Source organism: Fopius arisanus, unplaced genomic scaffold (assembly GCF_000806365.1).
Source record: "Fopius arisanus strain USDA-PBARC FA_bdor unplaced genomic scaffold, ASM80636v1 scaffold00080, whole genome shotgun sequence".
NCBI classification, from domain to species: Eukaryota; Metazoa; Arthropoda; class Insecta; order Hymenoptera; family Braconidae; genus Fopius; species Fopius arisanus.
In genome coordinates, this window is record NW_011887819.1 from 117,667 (window position 1) to 142,011 (window position 24,345).

At 34.7% G+C, this 24,345-nt stretch overlaps 1 protein-coding gene across 3 annotated transcripts; it reads right to left on the reverse strand.

Annotated features, from left to right (window-relative positions):
* Positions 1-390: 390 nt before the first annotated feature.
* On the reverse strand, positions 391-23,683 carry LOC105270181 (cysteine string protein). Of its 3 annotated transcripts, none has more exons than XM_011310944.1 (7): positions 23,440-23,683; positions 22,207-22,345; positions 21,958-22,110; positions 21,744-21,875; positions 15,036-15,077; positions 7,292-7,454; positions 391-2,233 (listed from the first exon to the last, which is right to left on the reverse strand). In XM_011310944.1, exons 1-7 carry the CDS (start codon positions 23,457-23,459, stop codon positions 2,169-2,171), a joined length of 714 nt encoding a protein of 237 aa, XP_011309246.1. In that variant the 5' UTR covers positions 23,460-23,683; the 3' UTR covers positions 391-2,168. The 3 variants fall into 3 exon arrangements, with proteins under 3 accessions (XP_011309246.1, XP_011309245.1, XP_011309247.1); XM_011310943.1 differs by having other exon boundaries at positions 15,036-15,080; XM_011310945.1 differs by lacking the exon at positions 15,036-15,077.
* Positions 23,684-24,345: the final 662 nt, after the last annotated feature.

Sequence of the window (24,345 nt, forward strand, 5' to 3'; positions counted from 1 at the left end):
TTGATGTAATTGATTTTTTTCCATCTTTAAAAGCTCTCAGCATGAATCAATTTTAAAAAGTAAGCATGGTGTGATATTTAATATGAAGATGGATAAAAAAAGGCAGGAAAGAAAGGCAAAATGATCCGTCATATAATTGAAAAAATTACGATTTGTAACTATAATAAAATTGATATTTGTAAACAGGATTGCAATAAACGGTATTCAAAACACTCCAATTTTTGCAATATCATCGGTTATATCTTCGTTTTTAACATTGGCCCAGCTTCTTCAAGCGTCAGCTAATATCTTTGATTTTGCAGACCGATCAATGAGGCTGACTGAAAATCATTTCTTAATCAGAGAATTATCAATATTTGGAAATTGACAATGGATTTCGAAAAAAGAGGATTTAAATAGCGAAAAACATTTATTAAATAGCCTACCTTTCTCATTTACAGTTGTCTCGAAAACAATAGAATGATATAGAGTAATATTCTATACACATTCAAAATGTGGAGAAGGTTTTAATGTTTGTAATTCTGACCAATCATGTTGACAGCTGCTAATCCTCACTTACTGTTATAAAGATTGACGGACTCTTTGAACATAGATTGTGAAAACAATAAATTTCACAAGGAGATAGTTGACAAAATGCCTGCATTGTACACTTAATGCTGTTTATGGTTCTTTCTCTATCGACATAATTATCCCTGTACTGAGTCCTTAATTGGAATTTGCAACTGATTCCTTCTCGTTAGCAAGCTACCTGGTTCTAGAATAATATTTTCACAAAATTGTCAATTCGTGACATTAAATGTTGATTTGTTTTTCGAAAATCCTCTTCACAATCGATTATCCACTTGAATCAATCCTGCACGCACTTAATAATTTAAGTATACAATTGGTTGCGCAGAAAATGAATGAATGATTTTACGCTCTAGAGTAACAAGAGAATACGAAAATTATATTCAAGTGTACTACACTTTGTAAAATACTTCAGCAATCCATAACGCTATTAGCTGGAGACATTTGGAACTTGGATGTGAAACAAAAAACATAAAATGACGAGCAATCACGTGAGTACTTGATCGAGCCTTTTTCTCCTCATTGTCTATCGTGTGTACTAAAAATTCTTCTAATAGACAAATTAGATGGAATATTGACATAAGTCAGTTAGTAATAAATATCAAGTAAACAATGGAACGATTTATTATATTCAATGTAAGAAGCGCAATTTAATAAGCATTCCGTTGCAACTCTTAGAATCATCAATCATGTTACGGATCAGGGTCCACAATGTCGAAACTTCTTAGTATTAGATTTAGATCCACAGGAATGAATATGAAAATGTTTGAAGAGAACAGTATGTCGTCGACAATGTGTCGTCTAATTGTCAGTGTCCTGTTCAGTGTTATATGATACAGACAAAAAACTGCTGTGGTTATCAATGATGAGACCAATGTTTCCGCTTAGAAAATATAATTTCTAATTAAAAAAATGTTAATTGAATGAACATATCGAATGGCACCTTAGGCATTTATTTTCACTATTGATGTCCGAAGAGTATAGAAAAACCTTGGTTTATCTAATGGATTCTCAATGCGCTTATGAGCATGCATTTCATTCCGAAAACTATCAATGAATTCTTGTTTGTGAATTATGTATTGCCTGCATGCACACAGATGTTCATTTTAAAAATATACGGAAAACAGTACAATATGTTAAAAGTTGCTGAATAATAAATGATTTAATCCTACAAACATTTCTTGTTAAAAAAAAATGTCAACTTTTCATTCATTTATCCTCTGTTCATACAATTTGAATTGTATAATTTAATTTCTCGTATTTGAGTATTCAGCACAAAAATAAAGTCATATACAAATGGTTCAGCTTGTATCTATACACAGGTCATTATTTTTCATTGGAAATTTGTATTAATTAAGCAACTGACCTAACGAACTTTCTGTACAGGGATTTCAATGTTCTCAGTGATGAGTAAACTCGATTTTTTACTTCCAGTAACAAATTTCTCAGTAGCTATTTGATGTACTGTATTGACATATCAATATAATATAGAATTCGTGTATTTCCCTAAAAATAACATTTTTCCATTGCTGACGATTAACGTATCCAGCAATTATAACATTAGCGATTAACTAATACGAAATTCCAGTGGCTGGTGATAACTACCATTTGGTTCCTCCTTGGGCTGCAGCCTCTGCAGCAGCTCCCGCTGCAAAAGGATTAGTGACTGGATGCCACATGGTTTTCATTATTATCAGTTCAGAGAAAATACATTTATATTCTATGAATTATCAATTAATTACTGTACACTAATTTGGAGATTTAGATGAATTTATGATACATTTTTGTCATAGCTACGAAGCCAGTTCACTCAAAATTAAATCGCTCCAATATAATTCTTAGTCATATGAACAAAAGTTCATAGAATTCAATTGCAAATCGATTATAGATTGAATCACGATTTCTATATAGAACCTTTTTCGAGAAAACGACAAAAAAAGTGAAAAGCTTGCATTCACTTGTACAATATTTATATCTGGATATAATATAGTTTCCTACAATATCAGTTATTCAGCTGTGTTTATTCCTCAGCTGTCTGACCATTCGCGATGTGATAGATAAGTTACCGCTCACTTAGAGAAAGCTAACCATAAAATAGAAGTACTGCAACATGAATCGTGACCTCAACTTCATATATTACTATTTCAAAGTTGTAATTTACAGGTTCAAAATTCGTCTTTTTTGAAACTATATTCGTAATTTACTCTTTCCACCCCGTAATACCAGCTCGAATACCGTCACCTTAGAAAGTACGGTAACCCTAGAAACTAGTAGAAATTTCGGGCGGCTCTGCAACATACAAAGGTGAGGCGACATTTCCGCTGCATTCGCCTGAATTGAAAATGTCAATGGGGTATTCCCCCCTAAATTCATTCGTTCTCTTAAATCTTTGCAGGGCTAATGCTCATAATTCAATAAATCAATTTGGCCAATTTAAACTGAAGTTGAGTTAAGACAGAGTGAATGAGAAATTATCGTTATACTTTTTCAATAAAAAATGGTCTCTGTTTCTATTAATTAGTAATATTCGCTAAAAATTGCCGCCACAACGCGCTACCGTTAGCTTCCCCCTCGGCCCCATCTATGATCTATCCCTCTTTCGATGGGATAGCATCCTGAGCAAATTTTGGACATAAAGGTTCTTATGCTAGAGTTAAAGAATTTGTCCAAAATTATTGCCCACAACAAAAATTACAAAAGAAAAATGAATAAAAAAAAAGCGGCTCTAAAAATGCATTTAAACAGTTTCCACCGACGAGGTGCAGTTGAGCTCGATACGCTGACTTATAGTTTAATTTGTTAGAAATGTAAGAGTATACTGCCATTGAAAGATGCAAAGGATACGTCAGAACAACTTTTTATGTTGTTACATTTTCAAATGTTTTTCAGGCATTATTTCTGTAAAGGACGAGAATAAAATATAAAGTCCTGAAAAAGTGTACACCTGAAAAAGAAATAAAGAAAATATACTCAGGAGCACATTGGGGGAGTAAAAAGAACTTACTGCCTTTCATTCCTGAGACCCGTTGATTCTGAGCGGTGGTGGGTATTATCTTTATTCGAAATTGCATTGAAAAACAATTGTAGATCATGAGACGGATCTTAGCCATTAATAATTATGCCTGGGATGGCGAGATTCAAGCTCACACAAAGTTACGTTCCAACATATTGCACTGTATGTCAGTGATAAATAAATAAGATATTTTTGCGTTTTCAGAACGTGAAAGCCCTATAATGGTAAATCTGCAGGTTTTTATGAATTCGATTCTCAATCTCGAGTTGGCCATACCTGGTGGTAGGGGGCAGAAAACAAGGTTAACTTACTAATCGAGCGCGTATCCAGGCGATGGATAGGAAAAGGCTAGAGGGGGAAGAGCAAGCCTCTGATTGGAACAGGAAACAAGTATTTTTCGGACCTGGAAGGAACCCATAAAAGGACTGGCCAACGACGATCACAGGGCAAATAGATCGGAGACACGAACGAGCGAATTTAAAACACCCAGACCAACTGTCAAAGGGAAAATATTAGCTACCGTGCTGAAGGCTGCATGACGACAAGGGGACTGCATCCTCAGTGGTGTATGTAACTAATCCCTGCTCTGCCCGGATGATACACCATCCCCGTGCATACTCGTGGGATTCATATGGATACTAAAATAAAATAAAAACGCAACAAAGTCGACTTGGATATTAAAGGGTAAGGAGAACAGCAACGTCCACGAGAGGACTCTACACGTGCTGCCCCCTGAGAAGCTACCGAAGCAGCACAGGCTGATAGTACAGGTAGAGGACTAAGTTATTTCGACCCAGAACGTGGTTGTTCTTATGAGCAGGTAAAATTTTGAAGTGTAACCATCGTTGAAGTCGATTACGACCAAAGGCAGTGAGAAAAAGGGCACGTCGAGTGCCTACTTCGCTGCACTCGTCACAGACAGGACTTCAGAGGCTCTCAAGACCTGCACCCTTAGATCTCACTGTGGGACTCAGAGGATTATTATCAAGTCCCTAGAAGAACCGCACTGCAGGAAATGAGACGAACGAGAAAGACAAGTGAGTCCAAAATAGCTCATAGGTCGACTACTATCGCCCAGATTAATTTGCATCACAGCAAAAGAGCCTCTCCTATCCTCAGCCAGACGGTCGCAGGAATGTAAATAGTTGTGTCTCTTACCCAAGAACCGTGGCTGGTCTCGAAAATTGTGGGAAGTTATTTAAGATAAGGCCTTGCATTGTAATTGAGGGAATTCAGGCTTTCTTTCTACAACAACTCAGCACAGGGGACTTGACTGCTATCAGGCTGAAATTCCTCATGAAAGATAATGAGGTTGTTGATGTAGTTGTGGGGGCAGTATAATACAACCTACAACCCTCCATAACAACCTTCAACATTAGAAACTGTGAATTTGACACACATGGTGAGGGGTGGGAGCCGTGCACTCCTGCTTGGTTATGATGACAAGTCCCGTCAGATAGTATGGGGTAGTTGAAACACTAATGAAAGGAGTCAGGATTTATTAATCTTAAACAGGGATATCGAATCGACTATCCTGGGCTGTAGAAGACAGGCGGTTTTTGATATTACCATCTGTATCGTGGGCGTGTCGAGTTGTATGAGGGACTAGAGGGCTCAAATAAATCATTAGGCTCATAACACAGTCAGATATATCTGAGAATCTGTGGCAGACGGGAAAAGACCCCAAGGAGATATCCTAGGAAGGCAAACTGAAATAACTCTGGAAAGGAACTTTCTTTAAGGATCTAGGATGTGCCGAAAGAATTCCAGAACAAAAAGTATCTTGAACGGTCAGTTGAAAGCTTTGGCGAGACCATAAAACGTTACTTTGAAACCAACAACAGTGGGATAGTGCCCTCGCTGTCGTGAAGAACCATCTGCGAACGACATTGAAAAAAGTGAAACGCCTATGGGGAATCGGGCAAACGCCGAACCACGGAAAAGCAGAAACGCCCCAGGAAAAATACAACAAGGAATTAGCGGAAGCTAGAAGAGAAAGTAAAGAATAAAGTAAAGAGACAGTAATCGATGATTACGCCGGATTTCGAAAGAATATATGGTTAGCCAAAATTATGTACACTTTCCCCAGATGCCATATCTTCTACAGATGCAAATGTTTTCGTGTGATTGACTCTACACCAAGTTATATGAGTAAATAAATTTGCATTTCGGTTATTGGTAATGAACTAGAAGCCGATTGAATTAATATGTTTAAATGATCCATGTTCAGCTCCACTTTGTCGTCTCTGTGGGTTATTAGTTATTTTACCCTATCCACGGACTCTTAGTTAACAACATTCAAATTATTACCTTCAAATGTCACGTTATCAATATTCTTTCGAAAGATAACTGGAAAAAATCGGGAGGATAAACCATGTTTCCTAAATGTTTGTATTATTTACTATGTACAGTGATTAGAAATAATTTTTTCATGTTTTTATGTAAACTCATGAAAATCCGTGAAGAAAACATCGAAAGTCATGAAATCGGAGCTGTTTGGGATTTTTAGTATTTTGAGTAGTTTACCCGCTGCTATAGCTAAGATCTCGTAATTGTATTTGCACAATATCACTATGATGGCAAGAAAGCGTAAGAAAAATTAGTTTGCTTAAGGAAAGTTGCCAAACAAACTTTCGTCCGTTCAGCACATAATTTTGAATAAAAAAAAAATAATTCGTTACTATGCAGAAATCCTGTTCCGAAGAAATACATTATTTTTTCAGCAAATTCCGGATTTCTACTATACAACAAAAATACTATCTTTCGCGTAGATTTTTTGTGATAGTGATCAAAGAGGAATTTTTATCGAAAAACAGTCAAATTACGCGTACCGTGCGAAGGCATTACGTTCGAGTGATAAAATTTCAAGTAAATCGCTTCTTCTTGGAGACGCTGGCGTGCAAGCATTTCCAACATTCGAAATGTGTTATTGGAACATGAGTGATCGCGACTTCATGAAAGCTTCATGTAGACTATTAGTGGTCACCTACTCAGCTAGCTATTTGAAATATATACATTAATACGACAAAAAAGAAAAAAATCACAAAAGGGAAACAATAAGTTTATTAATACAATAATTTTTGAATCTTCAGGAAAATAATGGAGAAGCATTTAAAAACTATGACTCTGGCACTTCATAACGTAAAAATGCGAAGAGTATTGTTTTCGTAAACCGTAAATAATAGTGGGCAATTTCCATGTACGATTCGCGTCAAACTTTTCATTCGTTTCAGTTATAAAATAAAATGGAGATAAAGAGTTAATATCTCATCTTTTTTATCAGAAAAAAAATTACTAAAAATTACATCTCGTTGCGCAGCAGGTATCGAAAACCTCCGATACACGTATCACCGTTATTGCTATATGCGTTTACGGAATATTCTGAATGCCAATATCTGCACCAAAAAAATCTAATAATATGAGAAACAATAATACATGCAAAATAATTACAAATAAAAGCAATTAATGGAAATTGTGCTTCAGAATATTGAATGTACTTCATTATACACTTTGATTTAGAGCACGGTTACTAGCAATGTAAAGAAAAACAAGTTCATTTCATGCATTGATTGTATAAACTGCTTTCATCTCATCTTAATTTACGTCTGCTTTTCCTTTATATATGCTATAAAACCAAAAATAAACGAAAAATGGAGAGTGCATGGGGATTTAACTTAATTGGTGCGATGAATTAACCAGAATTAGACATACTGGTGGTATATATAACACCCTGACCACCGCTGTTCAAGTTCGTACTTTCATTAGCCGTTGACGCAGGTGGTGGTGGCATTGCGAAGACCGTGTTGGTAGAGGCGCCTTGTGCAGCTCCACTTGTTGGTTGATTTGTTACAGTGTCATCTTCACTTCCGTCATCCTAAATTGAACAAATCATCAACAAATTCCAATTACACTCTATTCAAAAAAACCTATCTGTATCACCAACTTCTTAATACATATTTAATAAAATTATATGGTATTGTATAGCATAATAGAAGAATGATCACGTATTAGCTTACAAAAATTATGTAAATTTTGTAATTATCAGAAAATGTTCGAATGGTGAACGTTAACATTTTTAAATTACATGAGAGTGGAGCTCGACCATGTCGTCATGGTAAACATAGTTGACGATAATTAGAGCAATATTATCTGCACTAGCTTTCCCTGTGTCTATTACACCACTCGAATCGTTAATTATTGAATCATGAAGAGCAATATGAGCCATTGTGTGAACTTCAATTCACAGTTGCTTTCTCCCTTCTTTTTTCCAGTGGTTCCCCTCTCTCCCTTGTGGTAGCGCGGACCGATTTTTTCCCTGACTGCACCCATTTGGCTTTGTACTGAGGGAAACCATGGAAAGCCTCAGTTATACGGCCGGTCGGTAATGCAGGTATTCTGTTGTGTTCATCAGTCGCACTGACTCGATGGACACAGTAGTACAACCGTACATCCGGGCCTAACGCCGGCTGTCCCCACGCAGAGAGGCGTAACTAAGTGGACGACACCCATCCAAGCACTAACCAAAGTAAACGTTGCTTCGCTTTGGTGACCACCAGAGTCACATACCACCCGCGTGGGGACTGCCGCCGCGTCTTAAAAGTTTGATATCAAATTGTAATAACTCTTTTGCTATTAAATTTCCACCTTTCGATTCTACAACGCCGTGTAATTTATGAACTAGGTGCTAATGTTATTTTATATGCATATAAATCGAATGAATCCACATTAAGAGTGAACTGAATCAGTTTAAATGGCGTAAAAAGTAATGAAATTGAAATAGATACTTTTAGAAAATGTGTCTATGTATGCTTAGACACGTGTGTAAGTTTTTTGCATTATTCTTCCCACTCAAATATCAACCAATAGAATTGCACCATTTGACGTCCCGTGGTTCAATTTATACATGGTATTATACTGATGATTTGTTGATGTTTCCCTCTGGTAGTTGCTATATATAAAAAACAAAACATGATACGGTCAAATTAACGACAGACAGACAAATATGAAATTCTTATTTCTTAACTGTGAGTTTCGTCTCATAGAGTAATTCTATTAGCCGACATTTGGATCGGAAAAATTATCTTTCGGATACCACACGAGCTTCAAAATGATCTGGCATTTCCCTCAAGGTCCCCTGCAAACAAATGAAGTCATCAATTTTTTCAGGAAAAATCATTCGTGTTTCGCGCTCGTGATTCTTTAACCTGAAAAACTGGACTCCTTCATTGGTTTGCAACGAACCTGCCTGGAAGTGCCCGATAATTTCAAAGCTCTTGTGGTATTATAAGTGATTATTTTCCCAAACATGTCAGCCAATAGGACGTCATTTGGATGGAAAATCTCTGAAGAAATAGACCACAGAAAAAATAGACCCAAGTTAATTTTCGTATGGACTGTGAAGTTAAGTCGGTTTTAACACGTTTTGGATGTCTAGGCTTTTTTTTTCTTATCTATTTCTTGTGTGGACCATGTGGTAAGACCAAGAGGGCTTTGAACTGACAATTTTATCAGCTAGTTTTTACATAAAAAAAACAGCATCCAATCTAAACAACTTTTCGTCAAACTGACAGTTTGAATTTCATTATGGACTCCTCATTTCGCGGGTTTGAATGTCCTATTTCCCTTCCTCGGTGCATGTTATTCTTTCCGTCATCACTATACGGAAAAGTTCCATTTTTCTCCGTAAATGGCGGGAAGAATGTGGGTTATGTTATCCCGAAGATTCTCAAAAACAACAGAAACCTGAGGGACAGAATGGGCCACTTTCTGTTCGTTATTTGGGGAGTAAAATCGAACTTTCCGGGTAGGTATGACGGAAAACACTATGTGCAGCTCGGACGGGAAGACCTCTTTCGGCCCCTGATGCACAATATATTATTTTTTGAATGAAAACATGTAGCAATCCTCATAAAATTTTGCACATGCGTCAATCTTTGAGAGATGAATTCATTCGAAAAAAATCACGAGGGTCACGAGTACGCTTAAAAAAAATTATTAAAAATATGCTAAAAACCGGAAAAACTGCGTGCCCAGCGGGAACGTGCAACAATGTCGACAGAACCCATTCTCTAGGGAGAACGTGGCGGATACAAATGCATCGTGATAGGATTGGGCCTTTCATTCGTAGTTGAGTTTGATATATATAACGAAATGCAAAATTTGTGGATAATGAATAATGTTAAGAAATTACATGAAACAAATATTTACTAATTTTCAAAATTCTAAATACTGAGTTAAGACAAATAAATCCTCTTTAAAAAAAAAATTTCCATTTTCTTTCATTTATAATTAGGTCTATTGAATACTGAATTTATATATGGGCGCGGAGAGGCGATTTCGAATGGATTACTGACATTTTCTTTTTCATTTCGAAATCGAATTTAATATTTAATACTTCTTTTGGTAAATCGATCACGTTGCTGTAATACATAAAATTACATTTCCAATTGGAGCTAAAATACCATATACAGAATACGATACATGTATGATTTCATGGATATGGAGAAATATATTTTCTTGAAAAAAGAAAGGATAAACTAGAAACTATCATGGCAAAAGGTATGCAGGAAAATTTCACGGAGAAAAGTGTCAATTTTCATAAAAACAGTGTTTTGAACATATAAATATTTCAAATATTTCAGTGACGATAAATCCTTCTGATTTTTGCCTTCAACTAGAGTATTTATTGAATGGAAAACGATGAATAAAATTATTGGTCATTGTTTATCACTTTTTATTCAGCAGATAGTCGAAGTTAGCGAAAAAAACATAAGAACAATTTTCCTTAGCACATATTGAACTCCTGATGAAAGGGTTTTTTCATTAAAAATTGAATTATCAAATTTATTTCGCTTGAAAAAATTTTTAGAGAAAACAATTCGGTCTACAGGATCTAGATTTTTTTTATGAATCAGTTATTAGTGCAATTATCGGAAATGCGAAAACAACTTTCAGTGAACACTATTGAAAATTAAATAGGCGACAACAATTATGTCATTGTGGAGGATTTAGCGAAATGTATAGGTATATTTTTTTGCCATCAATAAATTGATGGAGGGCTTCCGAATGATTTTAACAATATATTTTTCCTCGTCAGGTTGGATCTATTATGAGTGTTAAATGGTCGTAGCGATTAAGCATCTCTTAGACTAAAATTTTCAAATTTAAAAAACGAATTCGATCCTGATATTCTGAGCTATATAATCATTTTACACTAAAATTTGAATATCTATAAAACCAATTGTTCAATTAAGCTCATTTTTCATACTATCCATTGTAGTGATAAACGGACGATTTCGTCGAAATTTGCAGTCTTAATAGCTTGATTTTTGTGCGGATGAAAGAGCGAACAACATTTTGTTTTTCATTAACATAAAAGTGTCATATAACTATGATTACCTACAGGCTGCATTTTCGAGTTTTTGATTAATTTCAATAGTGCCAAGCATGACGAAAAGAATGGAATTAAAAAAAAGGCGTACAACAATTTGAACTGAAAAATGAAAAAATCTAAATATCTCAAAAAGTTTCTAGGGACAACTATATATATTTTAATTGATAATGACAGGGGACATCGAGACAGAAATTTTCACATAAAAAAAAATGAATTCGGTTAAGTCAATTTTGAGATATTCCACATAATCATTTTACACTAAAAATTGAATATCTCCGGAACTAATCAGTCAATCCTACTCATTTTCAATACCATCCGTTGCAGTGATAAAAGGAGAATCTCGTCAAAATTTAAAGTTGATATCTCGATTTTTGCGGGGGTGAGAGTGCGTACAACATTTTTTTTTCAAAAACATAAAAGTGACAATAACTATGATTTTTTCCAGAGTTCATTTTCAAATTTTTGATTGATTCCAATAGAGCCAATCGTGGCGAAGAGAATGAAATAAAAAATAAACTGAATACCTTCATTAGTTTTGGAGATATTTCGAAAAAACGATTTATAAACAAATCACGATTTCTCAAAAACGGCTTGACCGATCTAGCAGAATTTTCATTCCATAGTTAGCCTCAACTCTTACCTACTATTTGACAGAATTTCTCTACGGAGATATACAAGTAAACGAAACGAGACATTTCCGCACAAGGTAAACGTAGCAGTAGCGTTCAAAAATAATTTAGAACATTCACGTTCCACGGATTTAGTTCAATAATTTTAGAAAACGATCAAATTAAAAAGACAAACTCCGTAGAAGCCTCCGAACGAAAGCAATAAAATCGCATGTAAAATCCAATCATACAATGAGTATCATACAAAAATTACATGAAATATAATATTACATAACGATCGTATTTTGAAGAAGGGAGGATTATATATAACCATAAAATGTGAATTTTTATACACGAATGTATCAAAATCATTTCAAAGAACACACAAAGCACACATACTTGAAATACGAAATTTAGATCGCTATTTACGCGATTTTTAATCTCGTACATTACGAGTGCGGAAGCGTAAATTACGACATAAAGAAGAAGAGAAGTGATTTACGGCATCAAACACATAATTTACGACAAAAAAAAAATTGCTGCATTTTCGAACCGATTCTATTGATCGAGCTGAAATTCCGCCTAGAAATGCTTTACAGCAATACTCATATTATGTCATGAAATTTTAGACTCTAAGCTTCAGTAGTATATGTATTTATTCCTTTATCACCATATATAGCCTATATTTAGCCTGTTACATTTGGTTGCGGCATTTTGTCTTCGCCGTGTCGCATTTGCCCCAGGAGCTGTAGGCCATGCACAGACTCTTCTGGTAACCAAGGAAAACCGTGGAAAACCTTGGTCGGCACGGTGCCCATCAACCAAGCTTTATCGGGAAATATACAGGGTGTAACTTCATAAGTGTAATACCTTCCAACCACGAGTTCAGGGACCCCCCCCCCCCCGAACACTAGAAAAATAGGAAAAAAAAATGCACTCGACCCATTTTAAATAATTAAAAATTAACGAGGGCCAATGATAGGGCTCAGTTACGGCGCGTAAGTGTGAGGGGTAGAAATCGACTGAGATATGACAACAGCGCGTGAGAGACGTTGTGAAATGAGAAAGGTAGTTGAGTACCACTGCTCAATTAGCAGAATATAAGAAATTGATTAATCTTGTTCTGTAATTATTTAATGTATTGCAGAACCATATGGAAAATTTAGTAGGATATCATAAAACGCACAAACGGTATATTTTTTCGTTGAATTCAGATCAACAGTTTGTAGAAAAATATTGAAAAAAGTATAATATTTCGATTGCCTGAAATTCATGTGCGGGCAGTCTCAGAATGGGACGACGTCGCGACCGGTCCAGAGTGAAGTGGGCAGGCGCTACATTCAAATTATTGCAACACAGATATGAAAAGAATTATCATGAAAGCCTTATTCACGTTCGTTGCCTCGTGAATGCGTGGCGAGGAAAATCAATAAACAATCTAACAAAATCACTCCCTATTGCAACGTAACAGGGGTGACTCAGTAGCCAAAAACCAAAAATTCAGAGGGCGTAACGTGCGTCATTATATTACACGCTCGTGCTGCGTATCCGCTCGGGTTTACCTCCTGGCGCATATTTTCCGTGGAAAACATACGTTGGAGGCAGTGGTTATTGACAGGGTTCGGTAAGTCAAGTACGCTCAAGAAAATATTTTCATAGTAAAATAAACTAAAATATTCCGCAAAATATGCACAAAATGGTCACTGAATATTTCTTGTTCGACTGTTAATATAATAGTTGATGTTATTTTATCGCGAATTTGTGTCGAGTTACTCTGATAGTGCGCAGGTAAATAATCTGGAATGGTTGGGTAAAAAATGTTGCCAACTTGTGTTACTAAAATATTATAATGGGCAACGTTGCCCGTTGTCTGCACTGATTTTTTATCATTTCAATAATCATTCAATAACTGTCCCAAAAATTTTAATGTTTTTTACGGATTGTAATGGCTAATACATGTTATCTGAAAAATATGTATCCCACTGAAGTGATGCAAAACCACCTCAATGGGGCAAATAAAATTTCGATTTTCTCACGTTCAGGAACTGAAACACTACCCCTACCCCTACCCTTCGCTTCGGTGCATGTAATACATGCTTAAGTTTGCTTGATGTGAAAATAACCCCTGCATAATATCTATCAAATAAAATCACAATATTGCCAAATAACTATCCTCAGTTTGATAATAATTGGCATTTCTTGCTTTTGAAGTGGAAATTTAGTGGTGTTGTGGCTCTCATGGTTATTCAACTTTACGTGAAAAAAATAATTCGCCCAATATCTTTCAAAGTACGAGTCCGATTGTTTAATGTGTTTTTTAAATATTCGTCGTGCTGTCTCCTATTAGCATCAATCATAATAGGAGTGCTCATATTCTTTTTCTGAAAGTTACATAATAGGTATAAAATTTGCAATTAACACTTGACATTTCGAATACTAATTTGTGTCATTGAGTCACACTTGTATGTTCAGTGAAGTATAGAACAACTGATATAAAAATGTTTTACTCTGCCGAAAAATTATACGGCGTAATTTGATCGATCTAATCGATTGTTTGATAACTATGATATCCGTATATCGTATATCTGCTCATTCTAATATCATATAAATTTCAATTAGGTCCTTTAAATTCATCTACAGTAATAATGTATATTTCATATATAACATTTTATTGTAACTTTATTGTATTTTAATGATAAAGGAATTATCAGAAACTTATGTTAACGATACATCGATGTTTCCACCGTTCGTTATTCTTTTATGAAAATTTCTGGTAAACTGGTAATCAACTTGATGTGAAAAAATATATCAGGTTTGAGTTACATCGATATTCGTGGTACGAAAATTTTGATACATTGTTTCGAAAAAGTTTGGAATTCATAAAAAAACGGAGAAAAAACAGTGAAAAAATAATTGTCCGTAGATGAACCGTCGTAAATAAAAAAATAATAGTAAAATTCAAAAATAAAAAAATATTTTCGCATGACTTTGATTAACAGTTTGCCAAAAAATCTGCAAGAAACAAAATTGAAAAATGATAAGAAGAAAACAATCCACCTTTAACTTCAGGCACTTGCTTATTATAACTACACAGAGCGCAAATAAAAACAACATTTTCAGTAAAATTGACGAAAAATTTCAGGTCCTTTTGTCTACTGGAAAGTTATTGAAGAATCATGTTTTTTCCAAACGCACATGAGTATATTGTTATCTATTTGCAAACTTTCGTCTTCTTCATTTTTCTTTTTCTTGAAGGTTTTTCGAGAGACTGTTACAAATGCGACATCAACAAATTATTCACGATGAAAATCGATATTTCGTTTGGGCAAAAAAAAATTTAATTTTAATAGAAAAAATTAGCGACATGCATGCGAACAGTGATAATCACAAAAAATTGTCCAATCCTAGAAAAAAACGGAAATATTAATGTTTTAATGTAAAATGACAAACGTACCTTTCCGAAACCATCACCCGGCCTTTCTCGCTGATTCTGGCCCTGCTATCATACAATAACATAAACAGAGTACTATTGCTAAAAATATGCTTCAATGTAATATTTTGTAAATGCTTATGTTTCAAGTTTCCCAAGTGATGTACATTATGTTCAACAAAAAAAATAATGCATATTATTTAGATACTCGTATTAAATGAATATTTTGTCTATCGAGGAAAATTAAACACTTTACGTTTTGATTATCAAAATATAGCTATGATATAATTCATTCTTTGTAGGAGTCTACTGCTATTAATATTGTGACACATCTTTTACCATTAATGACGACGATGAAATTTCATGTAGGCAAATTTTAAATACACGGAGAGAAAAATACTGGAAAAATACGTAAAAAGTTCCGTAAAAATTCATGTGTGAAAGGTAAACATGGGGCGAAATGTAAAATCGGAAAAAGTGCCGATCATTCAGAACGTTTTACCACTCGATCGGTAAAAAGTCACCTTTAGAAGTAGAAAAATTACGATACTCCGTTCCGTAAATTTTGCCGGGACTGGAAAGTATGATTCTAACCTCGCTTCGCTCGGTTAGATCGCAGTTTCCAGTCCCTACGAGAATAAAATATGGTGTGCCTCACGGAAATAAAGTATTTTCTGACTGATGTGATTATACTCACATTTCGTCAGAAAATACTTTACTCCCTAGAGGCACAATATACTAATTATCCTTTCAACAATAATAATTCGCCGAGTGGCGTGATCCGAACTTAGACAATGATTCGTGATCGACTATGACCAACAGTCGTACTACCAACGCTGTCTAGGAATTTTTCAATTCCGTCACGTAAAAATTACGGTACGTCACGTAAAATTTAAGTGAAACTTACTCGGAATAATTTTTACCGGAACTGTGGTAAATTTTACAAGTTCGTAAGAAATTACGTGACAGTCCCGTAAATTTTCCAGAGCAAATAATAAAATTTACTGTTCGTCCCTCATTTTTTCCCGTAAAAACAAGGAAATGACACTCCAGCCCACGATTACGTGATTAGTCACATAATTTTTCCTGGGTTTTTCTCTCCGTGTAGACAAAACTCGATTGCTCATTCGGGAAAAATTAATTAAAGTGGTCCATTTACACTTCAACTCAAGTCATACGATATTGGAAATAACAAATCAGTAAATATTTTAAAAAGATACGGTACAATTTTCAAAGGCCTGTAATTAGAAGAACAACATGTACAATGAACAGCAAAAAAAACATCTAGACTGCAATTACATCCAAAATGGTAAATGAATAAGGATTGAATGATTTTTAATTGCGAGGCGTGAGGGGGAATGTCTGAAAAAAAAATAAGTTAGGTTCTGCATCTACTACTACTATCTATTGAACACCATCTTTGGGTTAAATTCCATCTTTGTTGGTGTATTTCAGAATTTTTTCCAAATTGTTGAATTCCAAGGCAAAATTACAGGAAAATAATTAAAAGTAGGCAGGTTACTAGTTACTATTATAGGGGAAACAAATACATTTGATAGTCAATAATAATTAAAAATCAAAATGGACTGTCGGCAGATCTCTTGAAATCAATATTTCCCATCAGCCACCGTATAATTTTTATTCTTTTATCATTATTTTTTTGTAACCACTGGAGGGGGTTTCTGCAACACATTTGCCAACTCAAATTTACAAATATCTCAGGCTCACAATATAAAATCAAAACCAAAGGCTTCATTGCATATATAGTACATGCGGACCTCAATGTGATGCATCCATATGATTTAATTTTGCAAATGACAGCTGATTTGTTATTTCGAAATAATTTGATTTGAATATGGACCTCGCTTTTATATACATGAGTATTCAGCATATCGTATATGATTAATTTTCATTCAATTTGAGCGTCATCTCACATAAGAACCAAAATCGTATTTGTTGTTCTCCTGTGGATTGATATAAATTAGTTTTCCATCACTACTCCGCCGCCAATATTTGATTTTTTAAAAACACACTTTGGCTTTGAAAACTCCTACGCAATGAGTTAAAAAAATACTAGGACCAATTATTCATTATGAATAGCGTACGACCCAGATTTTGTAATATGATTTATGTTCTTCAGTCATCTTAACTACAAAAAAGTGAAGTATATAAAAAAATAAAATGCCTACACCTTCTTAATGCCGCTGTGTAACTCACTGATTTCTCTTTAGGACAGCAGTAAGGTAATGGAGGTGTGTATGGAAGATTTCCCAAGATGATTTGTATGGCGAAATAACGAAGTCAAAAATAATTAAAAAGGAAAATGTTTCAGGATACAGTAGTAGAGTTTAAGGGAAAAATAATGAAAAGCAGATGTTCAACATAGATGGTTATATTTTTATGACATCAGCCCAAATTAAATTTTCGTAATGGGCCCAACAGTTTTCGTCTTGGGAATAGTGAGATGAATGGAATAGAGTCATTCATGAAGTGGTTCTTTAACGTTTGTGCGTTAATATGAATAAAATAGGGAACAATTAAAAAAAACCTAACTTAACATTTCTGTTTTGCTACACACGCACGTACACGGAGAGAAAAACACTGGAAAAAATACGTAAAAAGTTCCGTAAAAATTCATGTGTGAAAGGTAAACGTGGGGCGAAATGTACAATCGAAAAAAGTGCCGATCATTCAGAACATTTTATCACTCGGTCGGTAACAAGTCACCTTTAGAGGTAGAAAAATTACGATACTATTGATTAGATCGCAGTTTCCAGTCCCCACGAGAATAAAATATCGTGTGCTTCACAGAAATAAAATATTTTCTGACTCATGTGATTATACTCACATTTAGTCAGAAAATACTTTACTCCCTAGAAGCACAATAGACTAATTATCCTTCCAACAATAATAATTTGCCGGGTGGCGTGATCCGAAGTTCGACAATGATTCGTGATCGGATATGACCAACAGCCGTACCACCAACGCTGTCTAGGAATTTTTCAATTAGGTCACGTAAAAATTTCGGTACGCCACGTAAAATTTAAGTGAAACTGGATAATTTTTACGTTACTCGGAATAATTTTCACCGGAACTGTGGTAAATTTTACAAGTTCATAAGAAATTACGTAACTGTCATGTAAATTTTCCAGAGCAAATAGTAAAATTTACTGTTCGTCTCTCATTTTTTCCCAAATTCTCCAGTAAAAAAAAACGAAATGACACTCCAGCCCACAATTACGTGATTAGTCACGTAATTTTTCCTGTGTTTTTCTCTCGGTGTAGGGGAGATTTATGCAAAACGGACATTCAGGCCAAAATAGACACCGTGAAATTTTTTTGATTCTCCTGATTTTTTCATTTTTTTATTTCCATAATTTTTTTTTGTTTGAATGACTTAAAAAACACAGAATTAAAGGCTCATAGGAATAATGGATTACTATAGGACATAGACGTGGCTATAGAGATCGCGCTCGGATAAATGAAAATTGAGACCGCAAGGTTCAATTTTTCAAATAAGAAATGTATGCAGAAGTACCAAATATAATGAACATTCAAAATCTAATGTACATTCCAATGAATTTGGAGGGTGTCCGTTTTGCTCCTACCCGTCCTAAAAAATATTTTCATCGATAGAGCTTGTCCCTTCTTGTGGTTATATTCAGAGCCATTTGAAAATGCTCGAGCATATTTTCTTGAGAAAATAATATATTATGCACCCCCCGGGAGAAATGTGTTTTCTGATGAATATCACATTATATAATGACATGAGTCAGAAAATGTGCATATGCTATTTGGTGTCCCAAGGGATAAAAAGCGCGATTGAACCGAGCAAAACGAGGTTAGAATCGCGCTTTTTACTCACGCTGGGACATAAAATTTTTTTTTTTTTCTTAAGGTGTCCGTTTCCCCTATATTTAAAAAGAACTGTTATGGAAGTTATTGAATGTTCCTGCCGTTGACTTTCACACAAAAAGTGTAATCTTCTTCGAAAATTTGCTACGATTGACCAAATAACAGCATGTCAAGTGCAGTTAGCCGCATTACTAATTTGCCATTGTAAGTCCTGTGACTTTGTCGGTTGACTTCTATAAACAGCAGCCTTGAGATAACTTCATAAATAAAAATCTAGTGAAATAAGATTTGACGAAGTGGACGACCTCCAATGTTATTAGGAAATGCCCTCACATCTTCAGTAAAATGAGGTGCTGTTTTGTCTTGTTGGAAACAAATTCTCAACCTAATACGTAAAGAGACCTTTTTGAACAATGTCAACAATTCTGCCTGGAATCCTTGAACCTATCCCTCATGTATCACACTTCCATCAAAAAAGTATCCCACACCATCCATTCGTTTGACACCATTGATGGTAAAAGAAAAGGCGCAAAAATAGACAGAAATCGCATTCATCTCACTAAATCCACTACTTTCATAAGACGCTAATAGTTAGTCTCATTAAACAAAATTAACTTAGGCTTGTACCATAGAAAGACCAACAGTTATGTTTAGAATTCACATGTCATTGTTTTCTCTCCGTGAAAGCTAACAACTTCTGTCTAAAACATTTACAAGTTCAATTTTTTGCTTCCGATTGGAAATGTAAAAATACGAAGTTTGAGAGGCATGTGTATATGTGGAGATGGTTAACTGACGATTTATTTTCACACAAGAAGAAGAACAATTAGGTAAATGAATTTCCGAAAATGTTCAATTTCGCCAGTTCATAGGTGTTAATATGGACTCGATTTATGCTGAATTTCAGTCCAATCGGTCAAGTACTTTTTGAAATATCGAGGATTGTTTCTGAAAAGTTTTTCTGAATAGCTGGGAAACTGTCGAATCGATTTCATTTTTTTTTTCAAAGATCTTCGTCTCAATGTGCTCTATGTAGGTAAGTTATATATATGTGTTCCTACGAAATTTTCATGATATTTCAATTTTTATGTTTTTCCAAAAAAATCGTTGTACGCGTTCTCTGATTTTTAAAAACCAACCTATTTATTGAAATTTGACGGAAAGTTTTCATTATTACCACAATATTTCGTATTGAAAATGGGCTGGATCGGATGATTCATTCAAAAGATATTTAACTTTGGAGCGGAAAGGATTTGCTTGAATATCGCAAAAACCACTGGATTGATTCAGTTTTCTTCTTTTGAAAATATTCGTTGAAGTGTGCTGAATTTAGATCAACCAAAGAAATGTACACGTTCGAAGAAAAACGTGAATAAATTTTCGTTCTTCTGTTTTTCGGAAGAATTCGTTTAAGCGCTGCTTGATTTTAAAAAATCAACATATCAACTTGTTTTTTTTTAATCGTTGTCAGAATAGCTACGTATCGATTTGGAAGCGTTCTACCAATTTTATTGGTCGCAATGGAGAATCAGAAAAAGAAACTAACGTATAAAATAGGGCCTGGCAACCCGGGCTTATCGGACTTACGATGAAAATTTATTAATTTCCCATTGTGATTAATAATGGGAACCCCGAAGGATAGAACTGAGATTGCTCCTAATAAATGAGAAGTGTGTCGGAGATTTTCGATGAAAAACGATACTCAATGGAAAAAGCGGTTTATATGATTCAATATCATATACTGAAAGCGTGAAAAATTTGTATTTTTCGTGTTTAGAGTTGCAATATATGAGGGAACATAATAATTGCCGAACAACATTTTCGAAATACATTCTCCAAAGATTTTCATTGCAAATTTCAATTTTTAAATTTTATGTTCAAAATTGAAAACTGACACGTTGCGCCAAGTCTGCCGGGTCAGCCATTTTTGTTCGACTCGCCCTCCACTCTACGTGGTTGACAGGAACATTCTCACCACTAGGGCTTATTCAACAAAAGATAGCTAATTGGCTCCTCATTAAGATTTGGCGATTATCCCGGCCATAGCAATAGGCTGACCCTGGGTTAAATGTCTACTGCCAAATAGGCTTGGACAACTACTTGTTTTTGTTATTGTCTGGCCTAACAAATCAGTTGGGATACCCTCTCATTGTGTTTTTGTGTGCACATGAAATAGAATAAATGTAACTAATAGAAGGTATTTCGATAATAATTATTGATAAAAGTGTGAACCGTAAGCAGTTGGGTCATAGAAAAAAGATAATTTGCTGATAGACTTTATGAATAGTTTCACAACTCGAAAATATGCCTTACTTACCAATATAGCATACACTAATCATAAAATAGTCACTACATAAAGCCTAGCAGAAAGAGATAAAATATATTAACTTAAGAGAATTCTAAAGTGCAATAGTAACATCTAAACGGTGATAAATTTAAAAAAATTGTTATCAATCGTTCATAAACTTGTAGTAATGCAGTGCAAAAACAACAGCAGTACTATTCTTTTGCATGAAGAAAATTGTTGGCATAAAGCGTAACTCGTATACCTATTAGACGTCACATACCTGCATCACAGAACCTATGGTTTCGTGTGTAAATACAAATAATAAAAATTGTACATGCAGCCCAATCGATTATCGATATTACAATTGATGTATTCACTTTCTGTAGTTTATAAACGTTCGTTGTATTTGTTCGTGATAGAATGCTTCCATGAGTTTAATCAGTGAGCCCACAAGTGTCAAACTTCCCTCAAATTGTCATCGAATAGGAAAATTTGAAGTATCAAATAAATTATTCACTCATTTCATTATCATTTGAAGTATATACATCTAATAGGAACTCCCAGAATTATGATGAAAAGGTATAACTTACGTGTAAGTTGTGATAAACTCCAGTATCTTCTGGTGGAGTGGGTTTACATTTTCCGCAGCAGAAATTGCAGCAACAGCATAAGCAGCAGCAACAGTAACATCCAGTCAGGAATGCACAAACGACAAATAGAGCCTGGAAATGAGAAAATTTTTAATAATTTTAAAACAGTTATGAAAATATAATTTGTATAGGAATAGAAAGGAAAAATTCTCACCTTGCACCATCCAGATGTAACAACAAAGTACGCATTGACATTCTCCTCACCAAATTGCTCAGACACATATAGACCGAGAGACCCATAGTTGTCGTAAATGTTGCGCTTTGTCAAATCAGTCAGTATAGCATGCGCCCGATTTATTTCCTTAAACTGTCATATAATAATATTCAATTTCATTATTCAAAGGTCTGAAAATTTTTCATCGGTATTCATTGCAGATAATCACCGCGAAAATGGATATTTTACCTTTTCAGCAGCTTCTGGATTATTTGGATTCTTATCAGGGTGATATTTTAACGCTAATTTTCTATAAGTTTTTTTTATTTCTTCAGGTGTTGCGGTTTTAGTGATTTCCAATGTTTGATAGAGAGAATCCCCAGACGTTCTGTAAACATAATGATTGATTTGCCATGAAGAAGTTTGAACAATCATCCCAATCGACGCTAGGGGAAAGAATCTTTAGAGAGGAACCACCCCAGAATAATGAACCCAATGACATATTCTCCATATTGGCCATATTGAAATAATGCCATTGCGTAAAAAAAAATGTATAATCAAATATACTTCGTGATACATATTAAGTAAGATTGTACGTATAAATATATATATTTTCCAATATGAGATATAGCTCAGACTTCAATTCAATTCTCTTTACGATTCTTCTAGTTCGGCCTAATCAGTATATTTAACAATGATGAATCATAAATAATCTTTGAAGCTGACATCATAAAAACTTGAATAACAAAAAGAAATGTCCCATACATAATCTTATATCTATTATACACTTTTTTCAAACAGAAAAAATATTTGATTATGAAAAAAATATACTTAATAGTATAATAAAGTACAGTAGTAGTACATGAATATATAATAACAGCGTAAACTACACGATCAGATATATTGATATTATATAAAGTTCGAAAGAGATACTATCAAGTATCAAAATCAATTGGAGTAGACGCAACGCCTTTATGATGGGCTCGAAATAACCAAGCTTATTTGATAAATTTAAAATTTGGTATGTTTGACACGTGCTGTATTGATTTTAATACTTTCTGAAGCCGCAAAACTTGCCACGATTACGGGATCACCTTCCATTTTTGTCAAAATACTAATGAGCGATGTAACAATAATAAAAGTTATATTCAATAAGCAGTGCTTCAGCAAGCAAAAGAAATGGTGCACACCCGAGCAAATCCATTCAAATCATATTCTGATTTTAATAGTTGACAAACATTCATCTCTGTATAAGACACTCAAAATATTCAGTAGAAAAACCTTCACGCTGCGGTAGTGAATGGTTAGAACAGAAATTTCTATAGAAGTGATTTTTTTTTTAGACAAGAGGATGATGAACATCGTAATATTGGCACTAGTCATTATTCACACGTGAGAATTAGAAAATACTTTCATGACGAACAAGCCTCAACTGTGGACACTGATTTCCTTGGGCGTTATCAGGGGGTGCAAAATACTTACGACATTTTTCTTCGATCCATGACGTTATTACAAGTGTGTATAACACAATATTTGACAAGATTAATAGACTTCTAGAGTCTACAGTTTACCAACTACTTCACCGTCTAACTCTATTTGGGTTTAATTGTATTTAATTAAAACCAGATAATTCACTATTCCAACATCTCTGTTCGATATAGGTGCCGGAGGAGGCATACACCAGACATAAACGACAATCGCGCTGGTGCAAATCTGCGTCTGTAACTCTAACAGCCGCGCAGCAACCCACCAACCAAATTCAATATTTTAGTTCCGTCCAAACTCACACGACGGAGCAGGTATAGCTTTTCTCAAAATTAACCGCCAAAGCACAAATATAGTGAATAATTGAGTCGGTGGATAAAACATTTTCATAAAAATTGACGGCTCATTCGTTAAAAAAATCAATTTTAGTGGTATAATATAGTTTTAACACCAGCTAAAAATTTATTGCAATGATAAAAAATTTATGGTAATTATCCATGAGAACATCTCAGCACCTCATCTCGGCACTAACAATGAGTGCTGGGTATACTACCCGTACCCAACTACAAGTATTTGATTTAATTAAAATTATTAACAATATAATTCTCTTAGTCATTATGTTTCGCTGTGGACGCCCGGTGGTGTTGGTGGCGGCAGGAGCGAGTAGGGGGGTGGGGCTTTTTATTTGAGCACAACTGTCCATGGGTAGTGACAAAGGAGAGAGCACAGCCGTCCATAAATTGAGTTGCCCATTTTCACTATTGTCCATCACCCGAACTGTGCATGGAAAGTTTTGTCGGTCTGACAGTGTCGGTAGAGTAGAAATAATATTTTTATTATCTACGACCGATGTGTCTTGTTAGAAGTTATCAATGCAGAAAGATGGCAGCAAGAGAAAAACAC